Below are 23,981 nucleotides of genomic sequence, written 5' to 3' on the forward strand. Positions count from 1 at the left end.
CTGTGCCGACGAGCCCTGCTTTGTGCTGCCTGCCTCCCCTGAATTACTGGAACTGCTCCTCTTTCCTCCTGCTACCGTCTTGTCTGTCAGGGGAAATCTTCTCCTTTCTTTTTACCTTTATTTTGTAAGAGCTGATGCAGTTCTCTTGCATGGCTGAGTGACGTCACTGTCAGCACAGTAAGCATCAGCAGCCTGGTCACATGCTGACCCAGTCAGTAATGCAGACGGGATAGGAAGGTGGAGGGGCCAAGGGGGGTGGGGGGCTGGATTCTGGACATATGGTAGCCCTCCCTTTTGGGGTGCAACTGCTGGTTGCAGGAGCTGTGGCTTCAGAGCGACACGAGACCTGGCTTGGGGCTTAATGCTTTGGAAAACTCCTGCTTTAAAAAGAAAAAAGCAGCCCTGAACTCTCAAGCTTCTGTTTGTTCTCCATCCGAGCAGACATCCAGGACTCTGAAGAAGCAGTGGCAAGCAGGATGCTCTTCCCTACATCCACGCAAGAGTCTTCCCGTGGCCTCCCAGACACCAACGATCTGTGCCTTGGCCTGCAGTCTCTCAACCTGACAGGGTGGGACAGACCCTGGAGCACCCAGGACTCTGACACTGCAGCACAAACCAGCACACAGTCCGGTGAGTCTGCTGACACATGCAGCAACAGTTGTTGGATTCGGTGTGTGTTTTTGGCTGGTTTCAGGCTAACGTGCAGCGATGTGCTTGTGTAACAGGGCGCTGGCGACGGCTAATGGGGGCTTCTCGAGCCGTGCTGCTTGTGTAATGTGACAGCTGAGTTGGGGAGGCTGTGGCTGCCTGTGCCACAGCCCCCTCTGCTCTGCTGTCAGCTCACTGCAGATGAGAAGTGCCCGGGGTTGTTTTGCTCTGAGCTGTAATGCTGCTGGAGGAATAACCTCACCAGGAGAGGAGAAATCCTCTTGCTGTGTTTGGAGGGAGTGGGTGGGGGGTGTGGTGTCAGGAGGCTGAACACGCTGGGTAGGAGTGAGGCTGAACTTCGCTCCAGCAACCTGAGGAAATCCCTGGTGGCAGGGAGCTCTGCAGGTGGGGAGGGGTGTGCTTGCAGAGGGTCCCCCCTGTGCCCAGTTGCCAAAGTCCCGGCAGCCTCACTTGCCCAACTCCGCTGTGGGGTGTGGTACAGCCAGCACCCAGCAACTTCAGCCAGGTTGGGGCTGGGTGGGAGACTTGGAGGGCTCCTTCTCCACTCCCACGCTCAACTAGAAATAGCGGGCTGTGCCTGGCAGTGGGCTGCAGGAGATGCAGTGGAATGGCTTCTTGTTTTAACTCTTCTGGTCCAGCGCAAACCTACGTGATGGGCAGGGTGTGGGCTTGCAGCCATGCACTGCTGGCTGGTGTGCCCTTCCCCCTTGATCCTCTCCAGTCTGCTTTTGCAGTTGGGGGATTCTAGGGATGCTGGGTGCCCCCCCTGGAGCAATGTGGGGTCTAGTTAACTGTTTAAGACACTGGCCTTCCCTGTGAAATCCCAGGAGGAAGGAGTGCTGCATGCACAAACTTAATGCATCCTCGCAGCCTGGTGTTGGAGCAGAGGGGTAAAACAGGGAAGAGTTCACTTGCTGGCCTTTGAGGCATGTAAAAACCAGTTTCACAAACAGTGTGTTCATTTAAGTATCAGTCTGTGGAAAGATCTAGTGCTTTGGCAGAGTTTGTACAAGTACAGCCTGGTTGCTACAGAAACTCATCCCTTTATAGCAGCATGCTGCTGCTTTGTTAAAAGGGGAGTGCATCGCTGCACAGACTTGGGTGACACGGAGGCCCCAGGCATGGAGTTGGTGCTGACAGGAGTATAGATAGCTTCTTGGGTGGGGGAGCTGGGCAGTGGGGCTTGCCTGTGTAAGTGTTTGGAGGGGCAAGGGGGTGCTGTCCTGAGCACAGGAAGAGCTTCTGGGACACAGCCCTGAGTTGCTGCATGAGTTGTAAACGAGCAAAAAAAAGTTCTAGTGGGGTAGCAGAGTTTGAACAGCTCAATCTGCACAGCTCATTTGAGTTTCTGCATTTAATTTTCACAAGACTTGGCATGTGGGGCCTGGCATGGGCACTTGAGGTCTGCCTGCAGCCCAGCTGCGGTAGTTTTATTAAGCTTTGCTCTGCTCCAGTGAGCAAACCTCCACATGGTCCTGTGGGCTTCCCCTAATGAACCAGGGAATACCACACACTCCTGCCTGTACTTTCATTGCCAGCTGAGACCTCGAAGGAGGAAGGAGAAGCAAGTTGTTAGTGTGCAGTGGGCCAGCCAGGTGCCTCAGAGCTCTGCTCTGGGCCCCTTCTGGCTGTTGGCAGACTGGAGCCCTGCTGTTCCCCGTGTCACAGGGTCTTGAATGGATGAAGAGCACACTTGGAGCGGGTGACATCCCCTGGAGTGACCCTGCTGCTCACAGCCCTGGCGCTGGCCCGGTGCACAGCGCGCTGCGGAGCGAGGCTGTCACACATGGGGGCAGCCACTCGGTGCGGATGTCCCAGCTCCACCTGCTCCTCTGTAGCCATCTCCAGAGCTCTCTTGGCCAGCTTCCTGCCAGCCTGCCTTGGCAGAGGCGTGCATGTCTCCGCAGTGCTCCGGCAGCAGGCGAGCAGTGCTGGCATGGGCCCTGGGCGGGTTCTGTGCTTCAGAGGTTGGGTGGTGGGGCTGGCATGGCCCTGCTGGTGGCGGGAATTTACTGCTAAGGGGATGGAAGGGCTGCTGGTTTCAGGAGAGCGATTGAGTTGGAGAGGATTTGAAGGTGCTCTGGTGACCTCTCTGCTCGCAGAAGGGTGTATCTGGTATCAGGTGCCCCCACTGACTGCAGTGCTTTGTGCTGGAGCTCCTGCCTGCCGCAGAGGCCTGGATAGAGCTGTGGGAAAGATCTTGCCTCAAGCACAGCCCTGGGCTCTGATGATCTGGGCCCACTGGGTGGTTGTGACGAGCGTGGTAACAGCTGGTGGAAGATGGCACCCAGTGCTGTGTGAAGAGGCCTGTTTCTTCACTTCTGACTCCTGGTATTCCCATTAGTACACAGAGAGGGAGTTGGGGGGTGTAAGACCTGCCCAAGTGCAGCTGTACTGCTTGTTCAGAGCAGCCTCTGGCCTTCAGTGGCTGTGCAGAGGATCCAGCGCCCTGTGGCTGGCGGTGTTGTGATCCTGAGACAATGTTCTCCTTCTCACTCCCACACTCCCTTTGCAGGCGAGCAGCAGCCGGGCCAGGAGTGCTTCATGGTCTGGGCTGCTGTTCATCTCCTGATCAGAGAGCTGTGGGGATGGTATGTGTTGGCTGGGGAGGTGAAAGGCTGGTCCTGTGCACAGCTTTGTATTGCTGCAGCCACCCACACCTCCCATCTCTGTGGAGCCTTAGCCCTTCCTCAGGGCCCTGGAGGAGTGGCATGGAGCTCCTTGGGAGCAGAGGGCTTGTAGTTCAGAAGTGTTTTCTGAAAGGCTGCGGAACACTCTGGGTGGCAGAAAAGTGTCCCATGTCTGAAAGCTCTGTGGGTCTGAGGAGCTGGCAGATGCTGGTGCTTCCAGGTGGCCTGTGCATGCTGTGATGGAAAGGGGGAGGATACGGAGAGGATGTTGCTGTGTCTGAGTGCTGCTGAGGCCTGGGAGGGCTGGGGTCTCCATCGGGGTGTCCTGCAGGTAGGTGAGGCTGCGGCAGTGCTGGGCAGGGGGGAGGGCTGGCACTGCCAAGCAAACTGTTGTGCTGCTGGCACCCAAGCCTTTGGAAGGTTCCAGCAGTGACTCAGCTGTGCGGACCCACAGAGAGGTGGCTGGAAAGGTGGAAATGCAACAAAATAGCTAATAATCAGGCTAAAAATATTGCTGATGTGGTCCCTGCAGTGCTGTGCTTGAGTACTGATGAGCTGGGACCTACCTCTTCTCCTCTGTCTAGTCCCTGCCAGCACGGAGCTTCCTCAGCTTGGGAAGGACCTTTGGCTGCAAAGCCTTCTGGTGTCACCTTGTGCTCCCAGGGCGTTGTCACCACACAGCTTGGTGCAGTAGGAGCACATGCCAGCTGATTGGAGGCCAGAGAACAGTGGGGCTGGTTTTTATGCCCCAGTCCTGCTTATATCCCCCGTTCCCAAAGGGCTGCTGAGCCCCTTGTGCCCAGACAGGGTTATTTGTGAGTTTTCCTTCTGCACCAGGCCTGTAATGCACAGAGGGCGTGTGCTGAGTTCTGGGGAGTGTGCCAGAGGCACTGCTGGTGCCTGGAGAGGCTCTCTGGAGGCAGTGGCTGCTGCAGGCTCGAGCTGCTGGCACTTCCTGGCTGTAGGATTGAACTGCTGTCTCACAGCCGGCAAAGTGTCTCAAACCCTTTGCTGCCACTAGATCTGTCAGGCTGGAAGTACTTGAGCAAGTCCCAGCAACCTGCTCTGTGACCTGGGGAGGGACTTGTGCAGGAAGCTGGCCTTTAACACTTGCAGTCCTGCCATTCTGTGTTTCTTGAGGCTGTGTTTCCCTGTCTTTAGCCTCTGAGTAGGTGGGCAGGTGTGCTGGGAACTCTGAGTTCAGAGGCAAGGAGGGGTTAAGAGGCAGTGAGGTGGGCCTGCCCTTGATGATATCCTTTACCTTCACTGCCCTGTTTCTCAAGGGGTGCTGGCAAATGGGGCCTCAATCCAGTTTTTGCCTGGAGAGCAGTGGTGCACAGCAGATTTTGGGTCTCCCTGCCTGGCTTTCAGCCTGCGTGCCAGCTGCTCAGTCTGGCTGGTCTGTCCTGCCCTACATTGGGAGCTGTCCCTATGTGGGACAGCAGACTTGCCCACAGGGAAATCATCCTAAAACCAGTCTGTTAACACTAAGACTGCAGTGCTAACCTGGGAGTGTTCTTAGCAGGATCAGGTCCTCTGGAGAGGATGTTGGGCTCTCAAGGTGAGGTCTTCCTGCTGGCATCTGATGGAGCCCCTTGCTGCATCTGCCTCTCTGCTTGTTGTGTGACCCTAAAGCTGCTGGTGCAGCAACAGATTTGAGCTTTTCCTTGGATTTGCTCTTGAGACTGCAGCTCCAGCCTCATCTGTGCCCTCTGCGGGGTGGCTGCTGCTGTCTCATTCTCCAGCCTGCAAGGTTGCAGCTCCTGTCGCTCTGGTTCTGGGGAAATGGCCCATGGTAGGAAAATGCTGCTGAATCTTTCCAGCCCTTGGCTCTTCTGCTTCCCAGAGCACAGCAACTCGTTTTTGCAATAAGCTTGCTTATCTGTAGTTGCTTAAAATCTGCCAGGCTGGAGCTGCGGGCAGTCTGTTGTGTGTTGCCTGGCAGATAGTGAGGCCTCAGAGCACAAATCTCTCTGAAGTCTTCAAGGCAAAACCCCATCTGAAAGATGAAAGAAAAGACCTGTTGCACAGGAAGAACGGTTGTTGTCATGGACTCCTTGCCTTTCTTCTTGATAACAGCAGGAGGGATTCATAAGCTGCTCCCCGAGGTCAGGCTGTTTTCTGAGTCTCCTCAAATGCTGTGTGTGGTGGAGGGCACCTGAGCCCCCCAGGGGAGTGTTGCTGCTCAGCCTGGGGTGGCTGTTTATAAATACAGCATGGCAATAACTGGCTTTCCTCAAGCTGGTTTGAGTGGTTGGATGCAGAGCTTGGGGCAGAGGATTTGGGTCTCCAGTTCTCCATCTGTTTAATTTGCTGCTTGGCTAAGCCATGCCAAGCTCCATAGAGCTCTCTTTTGTGCACGTCCAGGTCTCTCCCTGCTGTTTTTCCTGCTGTCTTTTGGGCAAGTGGCTTCAGCTGAGCTAGGTGTGTCCTCAGTTCCTGTGTATTCCGGCTTGGCTGTGTGTAAATCCTTCTCCTTATGCTAGAGGGAGATTGCAGAGGTACATCCTGACGGAGAGCTCAGTGTCTGGACAACACTAGGTTGGCATCAGAATATCCAAGGATGATTTTTCCTGCTCTGTAATGAGAGGGATGTGGGGGGAGAGCACTTCACCTGAGTGATACTTACTTCCATCTAAGCCCAAGTATGCCGAGGAAACTCAGTGAAAGGTTCCTTTGTGCTGCTGGGATGAGGAGGGAAGGGCAGCTTCTGCTGACCCTGGACCTGTGCCTTGTTCAGGTAAATAGGCATCTAGTGTTTTGGTGGTGGTCCTGAATTACGTGTTCTGGGTATGCTTTGTTCCCTTGAAAGGAGGACAGACTTTCCCAGCAGCCTGGTTCTTTGGGAGCAACTTGCTGATGTTCAGAGTGTAGTAATGGAAGCAGAGATGTAGTGGTGGTGTTGCTTTCTGTGTGAAGGTTATGGATGATAACAGTGTAAGGGCACAAAGCTGGGAGGTCATTTGGCTCTCTGGGTCTCCTGCTTGGTGCTGGTATTCCAGGAGTACCTGAGACAGCCTTACTAAGAACTTGTCCCATGCCATCCTAGTGCTTGTAGCACTGTTCTAAGGACTTGCTTGATGTGGGTACTTAATGGGCCCTTGTTCCTTGAATGTGTTTCCTAAGAGCTGCTCATGCTCAGTGGTCTGATTCCTCAGTGCTTGGTTCCAGCCACCCGTGCTGGGGAGTGGGAAGCACTTAAAAGCTGCACACTGCTCATGTGGCAGCAGCATTTGATCCTTAACAGAATAAAATATGTATCAAATAAGTAAAAGAAGTATCAAACCTGAGCTTGCAATTGGTTTCTGAAGGAAGTTGCTCTCAATCCAACTCTTAAAGCTTCCATTTGAGCCGCTTCTCCTAAAACAGATTTATTTTTATCTGCGCTGATGCTGTAAAACAGAAGATGCAAATAGAGGAGTAACTGGAACAGGAACCCAACCAGCATCTCTGCTTGTATCCAGCCAGACCTGAAATTGGTCAGGGCAGCTCCAGTCCTGTGCTGGAGGCAGCTTGTGGGAGCAGGCATGTACCACCCAAAACCCTCCCCTTGGCTTCTGCCAGGGAGGGCTGTTTGATTGTGGCCTCTGGAGCAGCCCTGTGGCACTGTTCAGTGGTGATTTGGAGAACACTTCTCTTGGCTCACTCTGGAACTGAGCCTTAAAAGGCACATTCCCTTCCAGGGAGAGCATTGGAGCTGCTGTTTGGTGGGTTGAACTGCCCTAGGTAATTCATGGCTTAGTCTTTTCTGTGATTGATATGGAGGTAGCAGCAGGGAGAGTGGTTTAGTGTGTGCAAGCCCTAGCCTGGAGCAGGATTCATCCCCAAAATTGCATCAGTCAAATGAGAGATGAGGTTTTCCTCCAGCCCTTGCACTGCTGCATGTTTAAGCAGTGGATGTGAGGGTTCCTTGCTGGGCAGAACTGACTCAAAAGGCTGTGCTGCAGCTCCATCAGGAGCATGGGAGCTTTCTAGAAGAGGTCTTGAATGTGTTTTTGTCTTGGTGCCTTTACTGCAAACTCTACAGCATGTGCTGACATGAGTGCTTCCACATGGAGCTGGTTAGGAAACAGCTTTTGGATCTGCTCTCCCAGCGTGCCTGTAGCAGAGGCTTGTGGGCCCTCTGCAGTGCCCTTGGCAGGCTGGGGTTTTTAGAGTAGCTCCAGGTGGAAGGTTGAGGTTATCCAGCCCAGCTCTTAATCAGAGCAGTGTAGGAAAGCTGCTGGAGAGGGGCAGAAATAATGTAGCCCGGGGGGCTCCAGAAACTAATTCTGCCTCTTATGTCCACAAAAATGCCCTTTTAAGTGTGTACCTCCCCTGAGCTGGCTTGGGACTCATCCCCTTCCAAAGGATGCTGTGGTCCTTGAGCTGTCACTGCACAGAGGCTGAGTGGCCCTTCTGTAGGGCTGGGGCAGTGGGCAAGGCATCTCCAGCCAGGGTTGAACCTTCTATCCACATCTGCAAGCTCACTTCTCCTGTGCCTGGTCCCTTAGGTGATGGCAAAACAGCTGAATCACAGGTGCTGTCTGTGCTGCTGCCAGCACAGAGGCTGCTCTCGGGCACAGCAGCTGCTGCCACACATTTGAAATGGCCATGGGGAAATCCCTCCTTGCCCCTCTGCCTGGTTTTCTCCCCAGGAGTGTGGAGGAGAAGGTGAGGCAACCTCCCAAGCTGTGATGCTAAGGGGTACAGACCTCTAGAAAGTAACTGGGAACCTGCATCACTGGTGGGGTTTGGGAGTGCCAGTCTGGCAGTGGCTTTATGCCTCAGTGAGGATGGTGTGCCATTTCCCAAGGAAAATTGAGTTTGGGACTAAAGTCTGTCTTTTTTTCAGTTGTTTTTCCTTCACTGCAGCCTGCAGAGGGGTCTAGCCAACACCCTGCTCCCTTCCAGAGAGTCACCTTTGTAAAGGTGTATCCTGGCCTTGACACCCCCAAACTGTGATGCAGCTGAGGATGAGTCACTCACCCTTGTTATCACATCAGGTAACACACACAGCACAGTTTGCACCCTAGATGTTGCAGCAGATAATTGAGAGGAGTTTGGTACTTAAATATAGAAGTGTTTGTTCTTGAGGCTTGCAAAGCTGAAGCTTGTTGTGCAGAATTTGACCTGAATATGTTGGCTTTTAAATCTCTCTGGGACTGATACATGTTAAAACCTGCTGTATTTCAGTGTTCTGATCTTTTTAAAGACAGCTCTGGTTGTGGCAGCCTGCTTAGTGAATGCAATTACCTGGGCACTTGTAATCCTGAATTGCATTTTAGCTGTCTTTTCTGATTTTTATATTTACCTTGGGCAGCTGTTTTCTCTTCCTAGAAACACACAGGATAAATTCTCTGCTTCAGGAAGCTGTGAGCCTTGTTGTCAGCCGGGCCCTGCTCTCAGTGCCAGCAGAGGACCAGTGCTCTCAGATGTTACTGCAATAATTTTCTACTTGTTCCCAGTTATGCTGCTGTTTCCATTTTTCAGGGCAAGTGACTTACCATGTTGGTGCCAGAACCAAGAATAGACCTCAGGTGTCCTGACTCTAATTCTGTGGTTCAGCTGTGGGATCATGCTGCCTTTTTTTATTTCCCTGCCCCCTTCTTAGCAAACCAGAAATAGCTGCCGGAATATCTTCAGTTTTTCTTTGCCCCAAATGAAGAATCTGTGAGGGCAGAGGTTCCTCTTTTGTAGTTCAGGGAAAAAAAAATGGGCTGTGCTGTAGGTCCTACTTAGATGGTGTTTGCTGCTGCTTTGATTACATCTGCAGTTCTGAGAGGTGCTTTTCTCCAGAGCTGGTAGTTGGCCCAAGATTTACTGGGGCTTCTGTGGTGATACAGCTTGGAGAGGACAGTGTGCCTTGGACTTTGCACGGCTCCTCTAATAACAGCACTGACTGTTTTTTTCAGTGGAGTAATGGGAATGTAATGAAAGTTGGAGGATTTGAGCTGGGCAGATCCTCTGGATGTATTCAGTGTGCTGCTCAGGTGAGCTCCAGGGCTCTAGGGGCACTGTTCTTGTCCCATGGCTGCTCCACTTAAGAGGAAGACAATTTTGTGTCACTGCTCTTGCTGCAACTTTTCCTGGGTTTTTTTGTGCCCCTGTAAGAGTTTGGTAATCAGGGAGAATCCAGTGTCTGCCTTCCCTGTGCCAAGCAAAGCCTGTCCCTGTCCTGTGTGTTCAGCCCCACATCTGCCACTGCAGCTGCTGCTGTCCACTTTTCAGTCAATGTTCCTGTGCAGGCTCCCTGCAGGCAGCTCCAGGTCCCACAGCTGCAGGTGAGAAGTGCTGAAATTTAGACTGGAGTGTTGGACACCCCTTCCCTGCCATGAGCTTTGAGCTGTTTGGTGCTGGTGTGTGTGAGGGTGAGCTGCTCAGCCTGGCAGCTTGTTTGGCTGTGTCACTGCTGAACTGCAGCTGTAGGAGCTGGTTGAGGTGCCCATTTGCTTTTCAGACATGCAAATGTTTCTCTTGCCACGGAGTTTCTCAGTGTCTGTAGGAGGTGCTGCTTTTTGGCTGACTAAAACATTCAGCTTGCTCCCACCCCACCAGGGCAGAGCTTGGCTGGGTGGTAAAAACTGCAGACGAGCTGTTTTTCTGGAATTGCAGCAGGCTATTGTTTAGGACATTAGCTTTTTTTTTTTTTTACTTTACAAGCTTATTTGATGCATGACAAAAGAAAGTGCACTGTATTCAGTCTCCAGGGCCTCAATCACACTGCTTCTCTCCTCTGCTGCCCTGCCCCAAATGTGTATATGGTGCTGCAGCCTGTGGGCATGGCAGGTGTCACCGAAACCTGGCTCTTCCTCCTGGTAAAGAGTATTCCTGTTCTGTGGGGAGATCCAGGCAGAAAGGTGAACTTCCAGCCTATGTAGTAGTTGGTGGATGCAGCAGGAAGTCTTAACAGCCTTGCCTCTTTCTTGTGCTGAGTAATCTCTGAGCAGATAAAATTCTGGAGATGACAATGTCTCTCTTGTTGGAGGTGAAGGCCTTGCTCAGACAAGTCCTGGACTTTTCAAAGTAGTCTTTTTCAGCCCTGCAGCGAGTTTCTAAAGGCTGGAACACCTCTCCAGAGCATTACTTCTGAAAGTGTCTGCACTCCTCTGGCCCTGGGGCTGTGGCCAGGGCAGTGTCAAGCAGCCTGTGCACAAAGTCTGTGGGTGCCAGACACAGCTGGCAGCTCAAGGACTGGGCCTGGCACACTGCTCCTGCAGCAGGAGGTCCTTGGCCCACTCTCCAAGTGTCTACAGAGCCCTGTAGCAAAAGCTGTTCTCAGCCATGGGCAAGCTCCCACTGATGTTCTGAGTGTGGAGAAAACTTGAGTGGAAGGACCTGGGCAGCTGCTGGATAAGGGGAATTTTTGCTCTGGGCAAGACTCAGTTTCTCGATGATTTGATTAAACTGATGCACCAGGGGTGAAGAGCATCGGCACAGATCTCGTGTGCTGGTGGCTGGGTGGTCTCCCACGGAGCTGAGCTGAAGCATTTTGTTCAAAGGGCAGTGTGGAGGTAGCTGTGGTTATGGTCAGCTCTGCCCATCAGGCATAAACTCAGTGGATGCTCCATGTGAAATGTCTGCATGTGGCACGTGGTGCTCTGGTCTAGCTGGCAAAGTGGTGATTGGTCAAAGGTTGAACTCTATATTGAAGGCCTTTTCCACCCTAAATGATCCAGTTGCTCTTAGGGTGTTATCCAAGGCAATGAACTGTCATTTGTCATCAGCATAGGGGTTATTTTCCCAGAGCCTTTCTTTCCCTGAGCTGCCACCACCAGCAATCCTTGGGGCTCATCTTTACGTTCCTGTCTTAAGGAATGGGCATGGGCAAAGCTGCTAGGAAGGTCTGCAATATCAAATGGCTGCAAATTACAGTGTACAGGGAAGAACTGTGTGCTCCAAGGTCCTGGGCAGGTGCTTAAATTGCATGTCTTAACTGGTGGATGGAGTAGTAAAAGCTGTTCTTTGTGCTTGGATTGGATATCTTGCTGTTGGGACACTTTCCCAAAGTGTGCTCTGAATTGTAGCTTGTGCTGGGGGAGTGATCTGCTTGTTAGTGTAAACTCACATTCAGTGGGGTAGTTCAGTGGTTGGTAGTTGGGATTTAAAGGATAATTTGGGGTCTGCAGGTAGAGGTGACCTCAAGAGTTGAAACCAGCACTGTGGGCTCATTGCTTGTTTCTGTCAGGCGTCTGGCTCAGGTATGATGGGTCTGAAAGTCTTGAGTGTGCTCCCCTGAGCTTCTTTAGGGGTGCTGGGTTGATGCAGGAATAATGGTTTATCCAAACAGCAGCTACTAGGGAAAGCTCAGCTAAGGGAGAGGAGTTGTTTGAAAAATGCTCCTTCTCCAGGGGGTGGCCTGTGTGGCCAGGACCTGGCAGTGCCATATGGTGTCATGGCTGTTCCACAGAGCCCAGAGGTGCCAGTGCTGGGCAGGCACCCCCAGAGATGGAGCAGAGTGCACTGCCTCTGTGTCAGGCATTAGAGCTGCAGCAGTGAGTCAAAAGTCAGTGCCCAGATTCTATTAAAAGCTCCTTTTCTGCTGTCCCCTGCAGAGGAGCATTGCCATGTGCCTCCTTTGCTGCATTGAGCAGAGGTGGGAGAAGTTCCAGAAGCTCCTGGTGTGTGAGTGGTGAATGGGAGTCATGTTGACCCCCAAGTTAAAATTTCCCCCTTAGGTGTGAAAAATACTTCTTTGCACTCATGTTCTTTTCCTACCCTGAATAGTTCCATGATACTTGCTTTTTCACTTTGGGCCTTTAAGGGATGCTCTTAACTCCAGGAATTGCTGATGCATCTTGCATGTGTGTTGGGAATGACTTTTCCCTTACGTGAGCTGTCTGCTTGGAAGGGGAGACAAGGCCAACTCCCCCAGGAAGAAGTGTGGCCCCAGTGTCTTGAAGGCTTTTTTTAGGTGGGCAGCCTGTGTTGGGCTCTTGTGTCCCATTCCTCAGGAGGGGTTTGGTGGGTTGGAGCAGGGAGTTAGATCAGGATGCCTTTGGGATAGTACTGGGGAATAAGATCTGGCTGTCTAATGCAGGTGTTTCCTAGGCTGCCTGCACAGCTTGGCATCAGGGCCCACAGCCTGATCACTGAGCAAGGGTAAAAGAGGAGTTTGAGTCATGGCTTTTCCTCCCGATGTGGCTGTGGGTACCAGGTGAAGCTGAGTCAGGCCCACTGGGGTGATGTGGGGTCTCCCACGAGCTCAGTTTGTCCTGCAGAGTGTGTAATCAAGTGCTGCCAGTGCAGAGCTGTCAAAATTGCTGGACTGGATGGAATCCATCTGTGTTAACAGCAGGATGTCAGCACTTCCAGGACATGAGGTTAGGATTGGGGCAGTTGAAGCTGGCAGGGTTTTGTGTGGTGGTAAATGCCCAGACAGTAGATCCTTTTAAAGGCCAGTAATCCTGCCACTTCAGTGCTGGCCTTACTGGTTTTGTAGCTGCTGTGAGAGCTGAGAAATCATGGGAGGGATGTGTATGTGGTGGCAGAAATGAGGATGTCATAAATAGGGCAGAGCAGCTGGACCCTGTAATGCCACTGGGAGCTCTGGATGAGCCCCAAACCCTTGCTGCTGCATCCTAAATAGACTTCTGGTTCCACATCTCTGCTAACCAGGAGGTATGGGGCAGGGCAGCATTATCTGGTAGCAGCCTGCTTGGCATTAGCTGCTCCAGGTCTGTGGAATGCTGTGCAGCCAGGGTCAGCACGGGGCTGCGGCGTTCCAAACCCACGGCCCTCACTGGCTGGGCAAGGAGGAGGGTGTCAGTGCGGGAGCATTTGTTGGCAGCAAGGCTTGGGCTGTGGGATCAGCTGCTTTGCTTTGCCTCTTGTGCTGTTTAGTGACTAATCAGATTTTGGAGCCTGTCGGACAGATTCAGCTGTCTCCCCAGAACAATACGCCGGCTGTATTTTTAAACACATCACGTGGCTTCAGAGAAGTCAGCAGAGCAGCAAGTGCGGCTTGCCGGGGCTGGGAGATGCTGTGCCCTGCTCGGAGCTGTGACTAGGAGGGAGCAGCTCCTCCCCAGCTGTGTCACATTCCCTCGGTCCCGGGGCTGCTGCTGCCGGGGCTCTGCCCAGGTAAGGACTGCTGGGCTGGCTGGTATTTTCCTGTGGCTGCAGGGCTGGGTGTGAACACAGGTACTGCCTGTCCAGGAGAGCGAGGGGCAGGAGGTCCCTTTCTCAGTGTGGTCAGAGGTGAGTTCCTAGTCCTGTGACGTAGCCTGAATAGGGGAATTTTGCAGGGATAAGGCTCTGCAAATGTGGGAAGATGTTGTGACTGTCACTGAGGTCTCTGCCTTGAGTTGAGGGAGATGGTTTAAGTAAAGGACCTACCTGTACCTGTGTACTGTTGGGGTGGTGAGGTTTTTCCCCAAGTGTGGGGCTGGAGATGCCAGCTTCACAGCAGGTGTGCCACTGGCTAATGCAGCTTGGGATAGGTACATCCCAGCATGTTGCCTCAGTGGTGCTCAGCAGCTCTCCCTGGCGCTGACACCGTGCTGTCCTGGTGTCTGACTGTAGCGAGCTCAAGCACCATGGTGTTGTCACCCTCCTGGTTTGGCTGGTGGTTTGAATTGTTAATCCTCATCTGCATAGGAGCTGCTGAAAATCTAGGTTAAAACCTTGTGGTTCAGCTTGCTGAGATCAGGTGGGGCTTGGGGGATCTCAAGTGGATCCCAAATTTGCTTTGCTGAAAACTGAAAGCTTCAGGGCAAGCTGCCTTGTTTTGCAGCCTGTGAATAATTAAAACCATTTCTGAATGCTTTGCTCTTTTCACTTGGTTCTGGTACGCACTCAGCTTGCTGAGACTTGCTCTTTTGAATAGACTGCTTGGTGGTGTGCCCCTGTGGGATCTCTGCCCTACATTCCCTCTCCTTGTGGGTGGCAGCTGCCCCCACATAACTGACCAGGATATGACTTTCTGACCTTTGAATGGCCTGGTCCTCTGCTCAGAAGCAGCTCTCTTTGTAGGGAGACATTTTCCTGGATTTTCCTCAGTGGGAGGGAAACCTGCAGTGTGAGGGAAGCAGTCTGACACATCCTTGTCTGCAGGCTCTGGGGCAGAGGCCTGACCAGACAGACTTGCTGTGAGCACACACCAGGGACAGCGAAGCCTCTCTGTCAGCAGCCCAGGCTGGCACCTTCCCAGCTGCCCACAGCCAGCTCCTGGCAGGGATGATGGGAGCAGGGTCCTGCCTCTGAGCCTGGAAATTCCTGCTGGTGGGCCAGGTGTGCCTGCCACTGGTGTGTGCCCCCATCCCTGGTGAGCTGCCCCCCCTGAGCCCCAGCTTGCTCCAGGACAAGTGGCACGGAATGGCATGGACTGAGCAGAGGGCTGTGTCCCAGAGCACTTCTGAGGTCTCTAATCTGGGATGTCGGATCTCTGAACTTCTCCCACATGAACTGGGTTCTCCTGGCCAGTCTGTCTCATAACCCACCTTCATGTTTGTCGACCACACCAGGCTGCTGTGGGTTCTGTGCAGCACCATGGCCCAACTGATGGCAAACACCAGAGGTGCCACCTCCCAGCCATGACATTTGTGGGCTGACAGGAGCCTGGTGGCCTCCTGGGCTGCAGGAGGAAGGAACAGTGTTGTGCTGCAGCCCTGACAGACTGTGTCCCTCTCTGTTGCAGTTCTCAGCATGCTGAGTAACCCTCTTGGGAATGTCCTGGGGAAGCCCCCGCTGGGTTTTCTGCCTTTAGACCCCATTGGTTCAGACCTGCCAGAAAAGTTTTCCACACCATCGCTGAGGAACTCCCGCTCCCTCCTGGACTCCCGCTCCAGCAGCCCCTCGGACTCGGACACCAGTGGGTTCAGCTCTGGTTCTGACCACCTCTCAGACTTGATTGTAAGTTTGGGTCCTGGGGTCTTGCTGTGTTTTTTGGGGAGCACAGAACAGCTGAGCTGCCAGCCCAGAGCCCTGCCTGCTCAGGAATGGGAGGGGATGCTGAGAGGAGCTGTTGTGCACACACTGGCATAGCCCTGAGTTTGGGAGAAAGGCTGCTCACATGCAGTCCTTCACCACAAGCCAGCAGTATCCTCATATTTTTTTCTTCTAAGCTAATATTTTGGCCTTTTGGGTATGTGCTTGCAGCCCTGCTGGGTTACAGTAGCTCCCAGAGGGATCTTGAGTGCTTGAGCTGGTGTGAGGCAGGGTGGTGTCTATGCCCTGATCCCAGCAGGGAGGTTGCTGATCCAGCCTGGACTTCTGAAGAGCTACTGTCCTTGCCTTTTATTGCTCTTCCCATTTGACTGCACTTCTCCATCTCAGGGCGGTTTCTTCTAGAGCAAACTGGGTCTGGCCTGCTCCCATTCCCTAAAGCACAGCTAAATTTGAAAGGCAGGGAGCAAGTGAGTGTCTGGCTGGCTGCCCCAGTCTGCTCTGATGGGTCTGTGGTGGGTGCAGGTGGCAGCTCTGGGTGGCAGCAGGGCAGCCTGGCTTCAGCCAGCTCTGGGATGCTGCTGCATGGCTGGCCTTGGCACAGGAGGATAAAGCCAGGAGCTGCTCCAGGCTCTGCTGTGGTGTTGCCATGGCCTTGACCCTTGTGTTGGGGTGGGTGTGAAGGACAGACCTGACTGGATGTGGGGTTGATTCTGCTGTGATCCACCCTGGAGGATCGGGATGTGCTAAGTGACTGCAGCAGCCAGGCAGCGATGGTGGCAGGTGGTGCAGGGCTCTGTGCTGGCCTTGTTTGTGAAGGGCACGACTCTGAGCACGGCCTGGCGTGGGCGGCTGCCGTGGCAGCGCAGGCACGGATCCGCAGCGCAGCTGGCACTGAGCTGTGCAGCATCTTGCCTCCCTGCTGTTCCATTAATCCAGCTTTCCCTCCTCCAGCCCTGGGAGGAGCTGTGGTCCATGGTGCTTGCTGCCTGGTCAGGCAGCCCTGGAGCTGGGCTGTGAGGATGAGATCCAGCTGGTGCCTGCAGTCCCTGAGCACTTCCAACAAGCCCTGCCCACTGCAGGCACAGCACAGAGCCTGTGGCTGATGCTCCCCAGGGGTGACACTGTTCTTGAGGCTGTACAGCCAAGGGTAGCTGTTGGCTTGGTGGTCTCTGAAGTGCCTCCTGCTTAATGATCCCTGCTGCTCAGCATGGGCACGGGTTCAGTGGAGACTGGCCCAGGGCTTTTCTAGGGTGCCAGGATGTGTTGGGGTTGCTGCTTTCTTGCCTCTGCTGGGCTTTAGAGGGTCTCAGGAGATCCCTGAGAGCTCCCTCTCCTGCCATGGGCAAGGGTAGGGCCCTAGTGTGATGCTTCACCACTGGCATTATGTGCTCTTACTCGGGGCTGGATTTCAACATGGCCTTTCTCTTGCAGTCAAGCCTTCGCATCTCCCCTCCTCTGCCCTTCTTGCCTCTCAGTGGGGTGTCAAGAGACCCCTTGAAGATGGGAGTGGGATCCCAGCTGGATCAAGATCAAGCTGCCCTGGCTGCAGTAACTTCCTCCCCAGCCAGTGCATCGAAAAGATGGCCTGGAGCATCTGCGTGGCCTTCCTGGGATCTTCTGGACTCTCCGGAAGACCCCTTCAGTATTGAGAGAGAAGCCCGGCTCCATCGGCAGGCAGCAGGTGAGCTGGGAGGGGGCCCAGGGGTGAGCTGGGAGGGGGCCCAGGGGACAGTCCCACACTTGGGGGGGCTGATGGCCACTATGCAGACACTGGCTGAACATAGAGTTTGCTCCAGGCCCAAGCCTGACTCTGGTTCTGTCTGCTGAGAGAGCAGGGCAGCTGCCTGTGGCTGTGCAGCTCTGCTCGGCCTGTAGTTGGGGAATATGGGGAGACCTGTGGGAGAGTGGGAAGGAAATGATCCTGTACTGAGTATTACTGGTGTTTTCTACAAGCTGTGAATGAAGCAACCTGCACCTGGAGCGGACAGCTGCCTCCCCGAAACTACAAGAACCCCGTTTACTCCTGCAAAGTGTTCCTGGGAGGAGTCCCATGGGACATTACAGAAGGTGAGCAGCCCTGGAAAGTGAGGCCCCATACCAAGTCCTTGGATGTTGATATTGGGAGGGTGCAGGATGGATCTTTCTGTGGGGGACACTGACCTCTCTGATTCTCTCTGTAGCTGGGCTGATCAACACTTTCCGTGTTTTTGGCTCCCTGAGTGTGGAGTGGCCTGGTAAGGATGGCAAACACCCACGCTGTCCTCCCAAAGGTAATATGCCTAAAGGTAATAGCGAACACGGTAGGGTTACTTTTTTCCCATGCTATGTTACAGCACGGATGCTGGGATGGTACAGCTGCATGCTGGTGACTGGTTGGTACAGAGCACCTGGGGTAATGTCCTGCCCTCACTTGGGTCTGCACCTGGGCTGCGGAGCACTGGCACCCCAAACCCAGCGTCCTCACCCGTCCATAGCAGTGTGGGACAGAATTGTGGGCTGGGGAACCCTCTCTGGGTGTTTCTGGAGCTCCATGTAGGGCTGTGGCTCTGGAGCAGCTGCTGATCCCACTGCCAGCATGTGCAGCTGGGCTGGCATATTGTGTAAGCAGGAATTAGTTACAGGGTAGGAAGTGGCTGGTTTGGAGGCCCTGTAGTGCCTGATGGCCTCATTCAGTCACCAGAGCAGTGTGAGGTAGAGCACTGGCCTCCATGGAAGGGACTTTAAAACCCTGGACTGTATTTGAGCCAGGCCATCCTAAGCACATAGCAGGGTCTATTTCTCTGCAGACCTCGTTGTGGCCAGGCTGGTGGTGCCCCCCTGGCATATCCAGATGTTGGTTGTGGATGATGGACAGTGGCCCACATGGCCCTGGGCATCCTGCCCCTCGTGCTGAGCTTGGGTTTGGGCTCTTCCAGCTTGGCTTAAATATTAGGAGGATAATATTGCTGGGAACAGCAAGAGCTACCACACAGCTACTTCAGGTGGCACCCAAGAGTGATTATGAGGAAATCTTCAAACTGGGATAATCTGTTCCTCCTCCACCACAGCTCTAACAGCTGCTTCTTTCCCTTCCCTTCCAAAGGCTACGTCTACCTGGTGTTTGAGTCGGAGAAGTCGGTGCGTGCGCTGCTCCAGGCGTGCTCCCAGGACCTGCTGAGCCCCGACGGGCTCAGTGAGTACTACTTCAAGATGTCCAGCCGCAGGATGCGCTGCAAAGAGGTGAGCAGAGCTGGGAGAGCAGCCTGGTGGGGCAGCAGGGGATGCAGAGGGACATCCCTGGAGGAAAGGAAAGCAGGGCTGGAACAGCAGCTGAAGGCATGCTGGCTTTGACTGTTCTGTGCCTGTGGTAGGGATGTGTCGGCTCAGTGTTTGTGTCCCTCGCAACAGCTTATGTCAAACCAACCTAGAGCTCCTGGGTTGGTGGCAGACCCTGCCTTCAGGCTTCAGCTAGCTGGGACAGAGCATGGAAACTGGGATTTGACTGCTCTTTGCTGCTTCCATCACGCTTTTGCTTGCAGAAGCAGAGTGGGACCCATCAGGTGCTTTGTTAGGCCTCCTCTGCTTGCAGAACAAGTAACTCACCCTCAGCAGGCAGATGTTTTGGATCCCAGGCTGCTCCTCAGTGTGGCCTTGGCTGGCTGACCTGTGTTTTGGGGATGCTGGGGCTGCCAGAGGCTCCATTTGGGCATATGGGAAAGGGTGTCTTCAGATCACGGACAACTGCCTGAGTTCAGGGAGTTACATGATGGAGATGCAGCTCTTAATCTAGACAGGCACAAACTAATTGTGCTCTAGACAGCTCTCCTGGTGTCTGTCAATTGGCAGAGCTTCCGTGCCTGATGATTTAGTTCTGCCAGAAGCTTCTCTCCAGAGCCCTCCATCAGCTGCAGAGCTGCAGATGGAGCTGGCAGTGGGTGGTATTCCAGTGGCCCCCTCCAACAACAGGCTCCTGTGCTGGGAGGTACCTGACTGGGCCATAAATGCAGGTGGAGGGATGTGGATTGTCCTCTGACTGCCACCCCCAAGTCACTGCTGGCTTGGGTTTCAGTTTGTCCAGAAGCAGAGTTGGTTTTGTCCCTGTGTGGGTTCTCTGGAGGTGTCTGTAGCTCTAGATGGATGTGGACCCTGAGCAGCAATAGAAAACAAATGACATTTGCAGCTCGGGGTGAGGTCTGAGGCTCAGGGGTGCTCCTGGTTGCAGGTGCAGGTGATCCCGTGGGTGCTGGCCGACAGCAACTTCGTGCGCAGCCCCTCGCAGCGGCTGGACCCCAGCAAGACGGTGTTTGTGGGGGCCCTGCACGGCATGCTCAACGCTGAGGCCCTGGCAGCCGTCATGTACGACCTCTTTGGAGGGGTGGTCTATGCTGGCATCGACACCGACAAGCACAAGTATCCCATAGGTAAGTGGTGGTTCCACTGGGGTTGGTGGTTGTCCCTGCCGTGCTCTGAGGAGGCTGCGGTGTGCCCTTGGCTTGTCCTTCTGTTGGAGGATTGCCCAGGTGCCAGGCTCAGGGAGCAGATGCTGTCCAACCTCCTCTGCAGTCTGTGCTTCTCATCTCCTGGCCCTGGGGAGGCAAGACCAGCCTTGGGGAGGGCTGATAGAGCTGGTGTGCTGGGGATTCAGAAGGTCCTGGATCATTCCAGAGCAGCCTGAGGTTTTGAATATGCCTTTAGGCATTGCTGAAGGTTTCTCTGTCCTTGTTCAATGCTGTTAGTGGTTGTTGGATGCTGCTGTAGCTGCTTTTCTATTCCCAGGGCAGAGACAGCTGCGGGTCTTAACCCCCTCTTGGGCTCTTGTTACCAGAGCTGAAATGTGGTGTGTCATGACATTTGTACATCCCTGGAGACGTCACGGGCCAGGGGACAGCACTGAGGAAGTTGGTCTGTTGGAAAAGCCCCACAGCCTGTGCCTAAGGACCAGCTTTCCAGGCTCAGGCTGAAGCAGATTTGGAGAGACTGTGGATCTCCTGGTGTTGCCAGGCAGTAACAGTGTCAGAGCTTAGTCATTCTGCTTGGGTAGCAGTCAGGCTTTTCTGGGCAAGGCTCAGGTTTAGGACATGCATGTTGTGCTGCAGAGCCCCTGAAGTGCCTTCAGGGGGACAGTCTCAAGGAGCGTGGGAATGGCAGTATGAGACTTCAGGCAAATTCTCAGTGTGAGTGTGGATGAGGTGTCACAGAACCTCCCTCTGCTGGCCCTGTGAGATGCCACTGTGTGACCCCAGCCTCCTGTGGTTCATGCAGAGCCCAGGTTGCTCCACATAGGCAAGATCCATCTCCCAAACAGCTCTGTGGCACTTCCACCCTTAGAGCTGTCCTAAAGTCACAGCAGTCAGAGCTCAGTTTTGGTGACTAAGCTGTGCCCTGGTTGGTTGTGCTGCTTGAGGGCATTTCCTGTAACCCCAGACTGGATCCAGGCCCTCCAGCCGGTGTCCTGTGTGATGCTTTGGGAGGGGAAGGGATGGGTTTTGGGTGGCACTTTGTCCTGTGGCTGAGCTGTAGGGATCTGCCAGTGTCAGTCCTGAAACTTAATAGACCTTGGCTGGAAGCAAGTGGTGCTGGAATGCTGCTGACCAGCAATGAGGCTGCAAAACACAAGGCTCTGGGGTGAGGGGGGGCTGGGAATAAAAGCTGCTGAGCTGTCTCAGCACTGGTGCATTTCAGGTGTAGCGTGAAGCACTCTGCTGATCCTGGGAATGTGGTGCCTGGAGAAGGAGGCAGGAAAAGGGCCCTGGATGCCATCTCCCTGTCAAAGCTGCTTCCCTGTCTGAGTGGCACCAGGGAGGGGATGGTGCTGGCAGTGGTTCCCCCTTGCTGTTCCTCTCTAACATCTGTGGTCTGGCTCGTTGCAGGGTCGGGCCGTGTCACCTTCAACAACCAGCGCAGTTACCTGAAGGCTGTGACTGCTGCGTTTGTGGAGATCAAAACCACCAAGTTTACCAAGAAGGTGAGCGGGGCTGGTGGGACAGCCAGGGAGGGGTGTGCATGATGGGTGGTGCTGCTGGGAGCGCCAGTGTTCATGGAGCCTGCCCCATATTCCTGCTCAAGCAGTGGGAAGTGGGGCTGCTGCTCTGCCCCAGAGCCATGAGGGCTTGGATTTGAGGTACCAGGGAGAGGGCAGTCAGCCTGGTGCTGCTCCATGCCCACTGCCTCATTCTCCTGCAGGTTCAGATCGACCCATATCTGGAGGACTCCATGTGCCAAGTGTGCAATGCCCAGCCTGGCCCATTCTTCTGTAGAGACCAGGTAAGGCCAGTTCTCCTGCCGCCTGTGCTCAGGGGTTTTCTCGAGGAGCAGGCCTTGCTTCTGAGTTTTGGGGATATATATATACACTGGTTCTTCCCCAGGGGGTAAGATGGGAGGATAACCTTGTTATGAAGGAGGTGCAGCCCTCCTGGGGAGGACAACTCTGGTGCTTGCCAGGAGGCCCAGGCAGGCAATGTCCACTTGGCTTTTTTAGCTGGGGGTACTGCAGTTTGCTGGTGCTGTGCCAGCACTGACACCCAGTGTGGGAGTGACTGGTTCCCCATAGGGGAGGGGAACTGCTGCTCTGTGAGCCATGGTGGGCTGGGGTTGGGGTGCATGCCCTTGGGGCTGGCTGCAGGCAAAGGAGCTTGGCTGGGCTATGAGCAGGGGGCAGGAATGCCATGGGAGTGATGGGAGCCCTGGCAGAGCCCAGCTACTACCCCAGTGCCCAGTCTGTGATTTTCAAACCTATTCAAAAGATGGAAGCTGGGCAGAACAAGCCCTCCACAGCATCGCTGGCATTCCCCCTCCCTAACCCACAGATCCATTATGCTGGTAGGGGCTGCAAAGCTGGGCAGGGGTGAAGGGCAGGAGTGGCTCTGCTGGTGTCACCCCAGTGCTGCCCCTGTGCTCTGCCCACAGATCTGCTTCAAGTACTTCTGCCGCTCGTGCTGGCACTGGCAGCACTCCATGGAGGTCCTGCGCCACCACCGCCCGCTGATGCGCAACCAGAAGAACCGGGACTCCAGCTAAGGCGCCGCGGGGCCCGGGGCTGGCACGGGCAGAGTCCTGGGAGAGCCTGCCACGAGGAGAGCGCAGCAGCGCCCGCCGGAGCCAGGCCCGGCTGGGAACGTTCTTCCTGAGGACTGATGGGGAAAAAACAAAAATCTTACATTCATGTTTGCACTTGCTGGTCTTTTTGTTTCTGCACTAATGCACAGTGAGTTTTGTTGGGGTTTGTTTGGGGGTGTTTTGAGGGGGGGAGTGCCCCTCAAGCCATTCTGCAGTTCCCAGACTTTGGTTCCTGGTTTGCTGACGAGAAGCAAAAATTGAAAACTAATAAACCCAACCAACCAAGGGCCATGTGTCGCGGAGGCGTCGCCGCAGGCGCCTCCGCCCTGGTTTTTTTATTTTTTAAAGGCGCTTTTTTACATTCCTTGCAATACTGGTGGAGAGAGCGCAGGTCTCATTGGTCATTGTTTTGCCGTTGCCATACAGTGCCTTTCCATTCATTTACCCCCACCTGGATGGTGTGACCTGGGTGTTCAGCTGGCGTTTTTTACTGTAACAACAAGGAGACTTTGCTCTTCATTTAAACCAAATCATATTTCATATTTTACGCTCGAGGGTTTTTACGAGTTCCTTTTTACACTCTTAAAAACAGTTTTTAAGTCGTTTGAAATGAGAGATTTTTTCTTTTCCTGGCAGCTTTTAACATTATTGCAATTTGTGTCTGGGGGCTGATGGCAGGACGTTGTAAATCCAGGGGTTTGCAACGGGACAGGCCGGGCTTTTTTTTTGTTTTTGGATTTGAAACTGGACGGGATGAGGATCTCTGAGCTGCTGTATATAGTTTTAAATAGTTTGTTGCACTTTTTTAAGTTGCACTTATGGGGGGTTGATAGAGGTTTTTAATCACACAAAGTCACAGGACTTACCTTTTCTTTTGTAACAAGCTAAAAAAGGGCTGCGTCTTGGTGGACGATGAAGGTTCCTGGGAGCCCTTTCTCTTAGAGGGGACAAGTAATTTTCCTTTCCTTCCCGAGATGTTTGGAGTATCAGTGCAGTCGACTGAAATGCTGCTGCTGGGATTTGAGACCTTAATTATGCTGATCATTATTATTTTGTTACTTTCCCCTCTATTGGAAGCTGTGTGCCAAAGAACCAGTGTCATAATTTCTCCCTCTTTACTATGATTATTTTTTTTTCCTTTCCTGCTGAGCTGATGTTGCATTGTTGCATATCCCAGCTGCTCTTTGTGGGGTTTTGTGAAGCTGTGTGTGAAGTCTCTACCTCATTGTAGTATATGCAGGCAAGACTGCACTCTCCTACAGACGTGTGGAGTAAGCTGTGGTGTAGTTTTTGGCACATAATAAACATGTTGCAGCAAAAAAAAAAAATGTTCTTGTGCCTTGTGTGCTTCATGGGAGATCTCTGCAGCTCGGAGGCTGTGGTGTCACTCCCTGGAGGTGTGGAGGAAGGTATGGATGTGGTTTGGGGGGGAGGGATGGATGGAGCTATGAATTGTGGATGCTGTTGGTGGGTGGCTCAGCTGGGAGGGAGCTCTTATCTGCTGGGTGATGCATTTTTAGATCCCACTTACCTGAGGTCCCTGCAGGCCCCTAGGCTCCAGCTGGAGCTCCCCTAATTAACAAGAAGTTAATGAGGCTGATCCGAGGGGCCTGTGCTGCCGTGTGTTCCCCCACTGTGGCAGGGGAGAGTGACCCAGGGCTCCTCTCTGTGGGGCCGGGGAGGGCTGAATTGGACTTAGGCTGCCACAGAGGACACCGTGGAGCAGGGCAGGCTCTGGGCTCCTTCCCCGTCCCACAGCGGTGACTGCAGCAGCTTTGT

At 53.8% G+C, this 23,981-nt stretch overlaps 1 protein-coding gene across 6 annotated transcripts; it reads left to right on the top strand.

Annotated features, from left to right (window-relative positions):
- On the top strand, nt 1-23,517 carry CPEB1 (cytoplasmic polyadenylation element binding protein 1). Of its 6 annotated transcripts, none has more exons than XM_084213650.1 (11): nt 1-177; nt 442-630; nt 14,917-15,131; nt 16,599-16,848; nt 17,121-17,234; nt 17,348-17,452; nt 18,250-18,386; nt 19,369-19,567; nt 21,017-21,111; nt 21,330-21,410; nt 22,053-23,517. In XM_084213650.1, the coding sequence occupies exons 2-11, from the start codon at nt 477-479 to the stop codon at nt 22,161-22,163; spliced, it is 1,461 nt and encodes a 486-aa protein (XP_084069776.1). In that variant the 5' UTR covers nt 1-177; nt 442-476; the 3' UTR covers nt 22,164-23,517. The 6 variants fall into 6 exon arrangements, with proteins under 6 accessions (XP_084069776.1, XP_084069778.1, XP_084069779.1 ...); XM_084213652.1 differs by having other exon boundaries at nt 17,348-17,437; XM_084213653.1 differs by having other exon boundaries at nt 17,348-17,401.
- Nucleotides 23,518-23,981: the final 464 nt, after the last annotated feature.

The sequence above is a fragment of the Fringilla coelebs genome (assembly GCF_963513975.1).
Source record: "Fringilla coelebs genome assembly, chromosome: 12".
Classification (NCBI taxonomy): domain Eukaryota; kingdom Metazoa; phylum Chordata; class Aves; order Passeriformes; family Fringillidae; genus Fringilla; species Fringilla coelebs.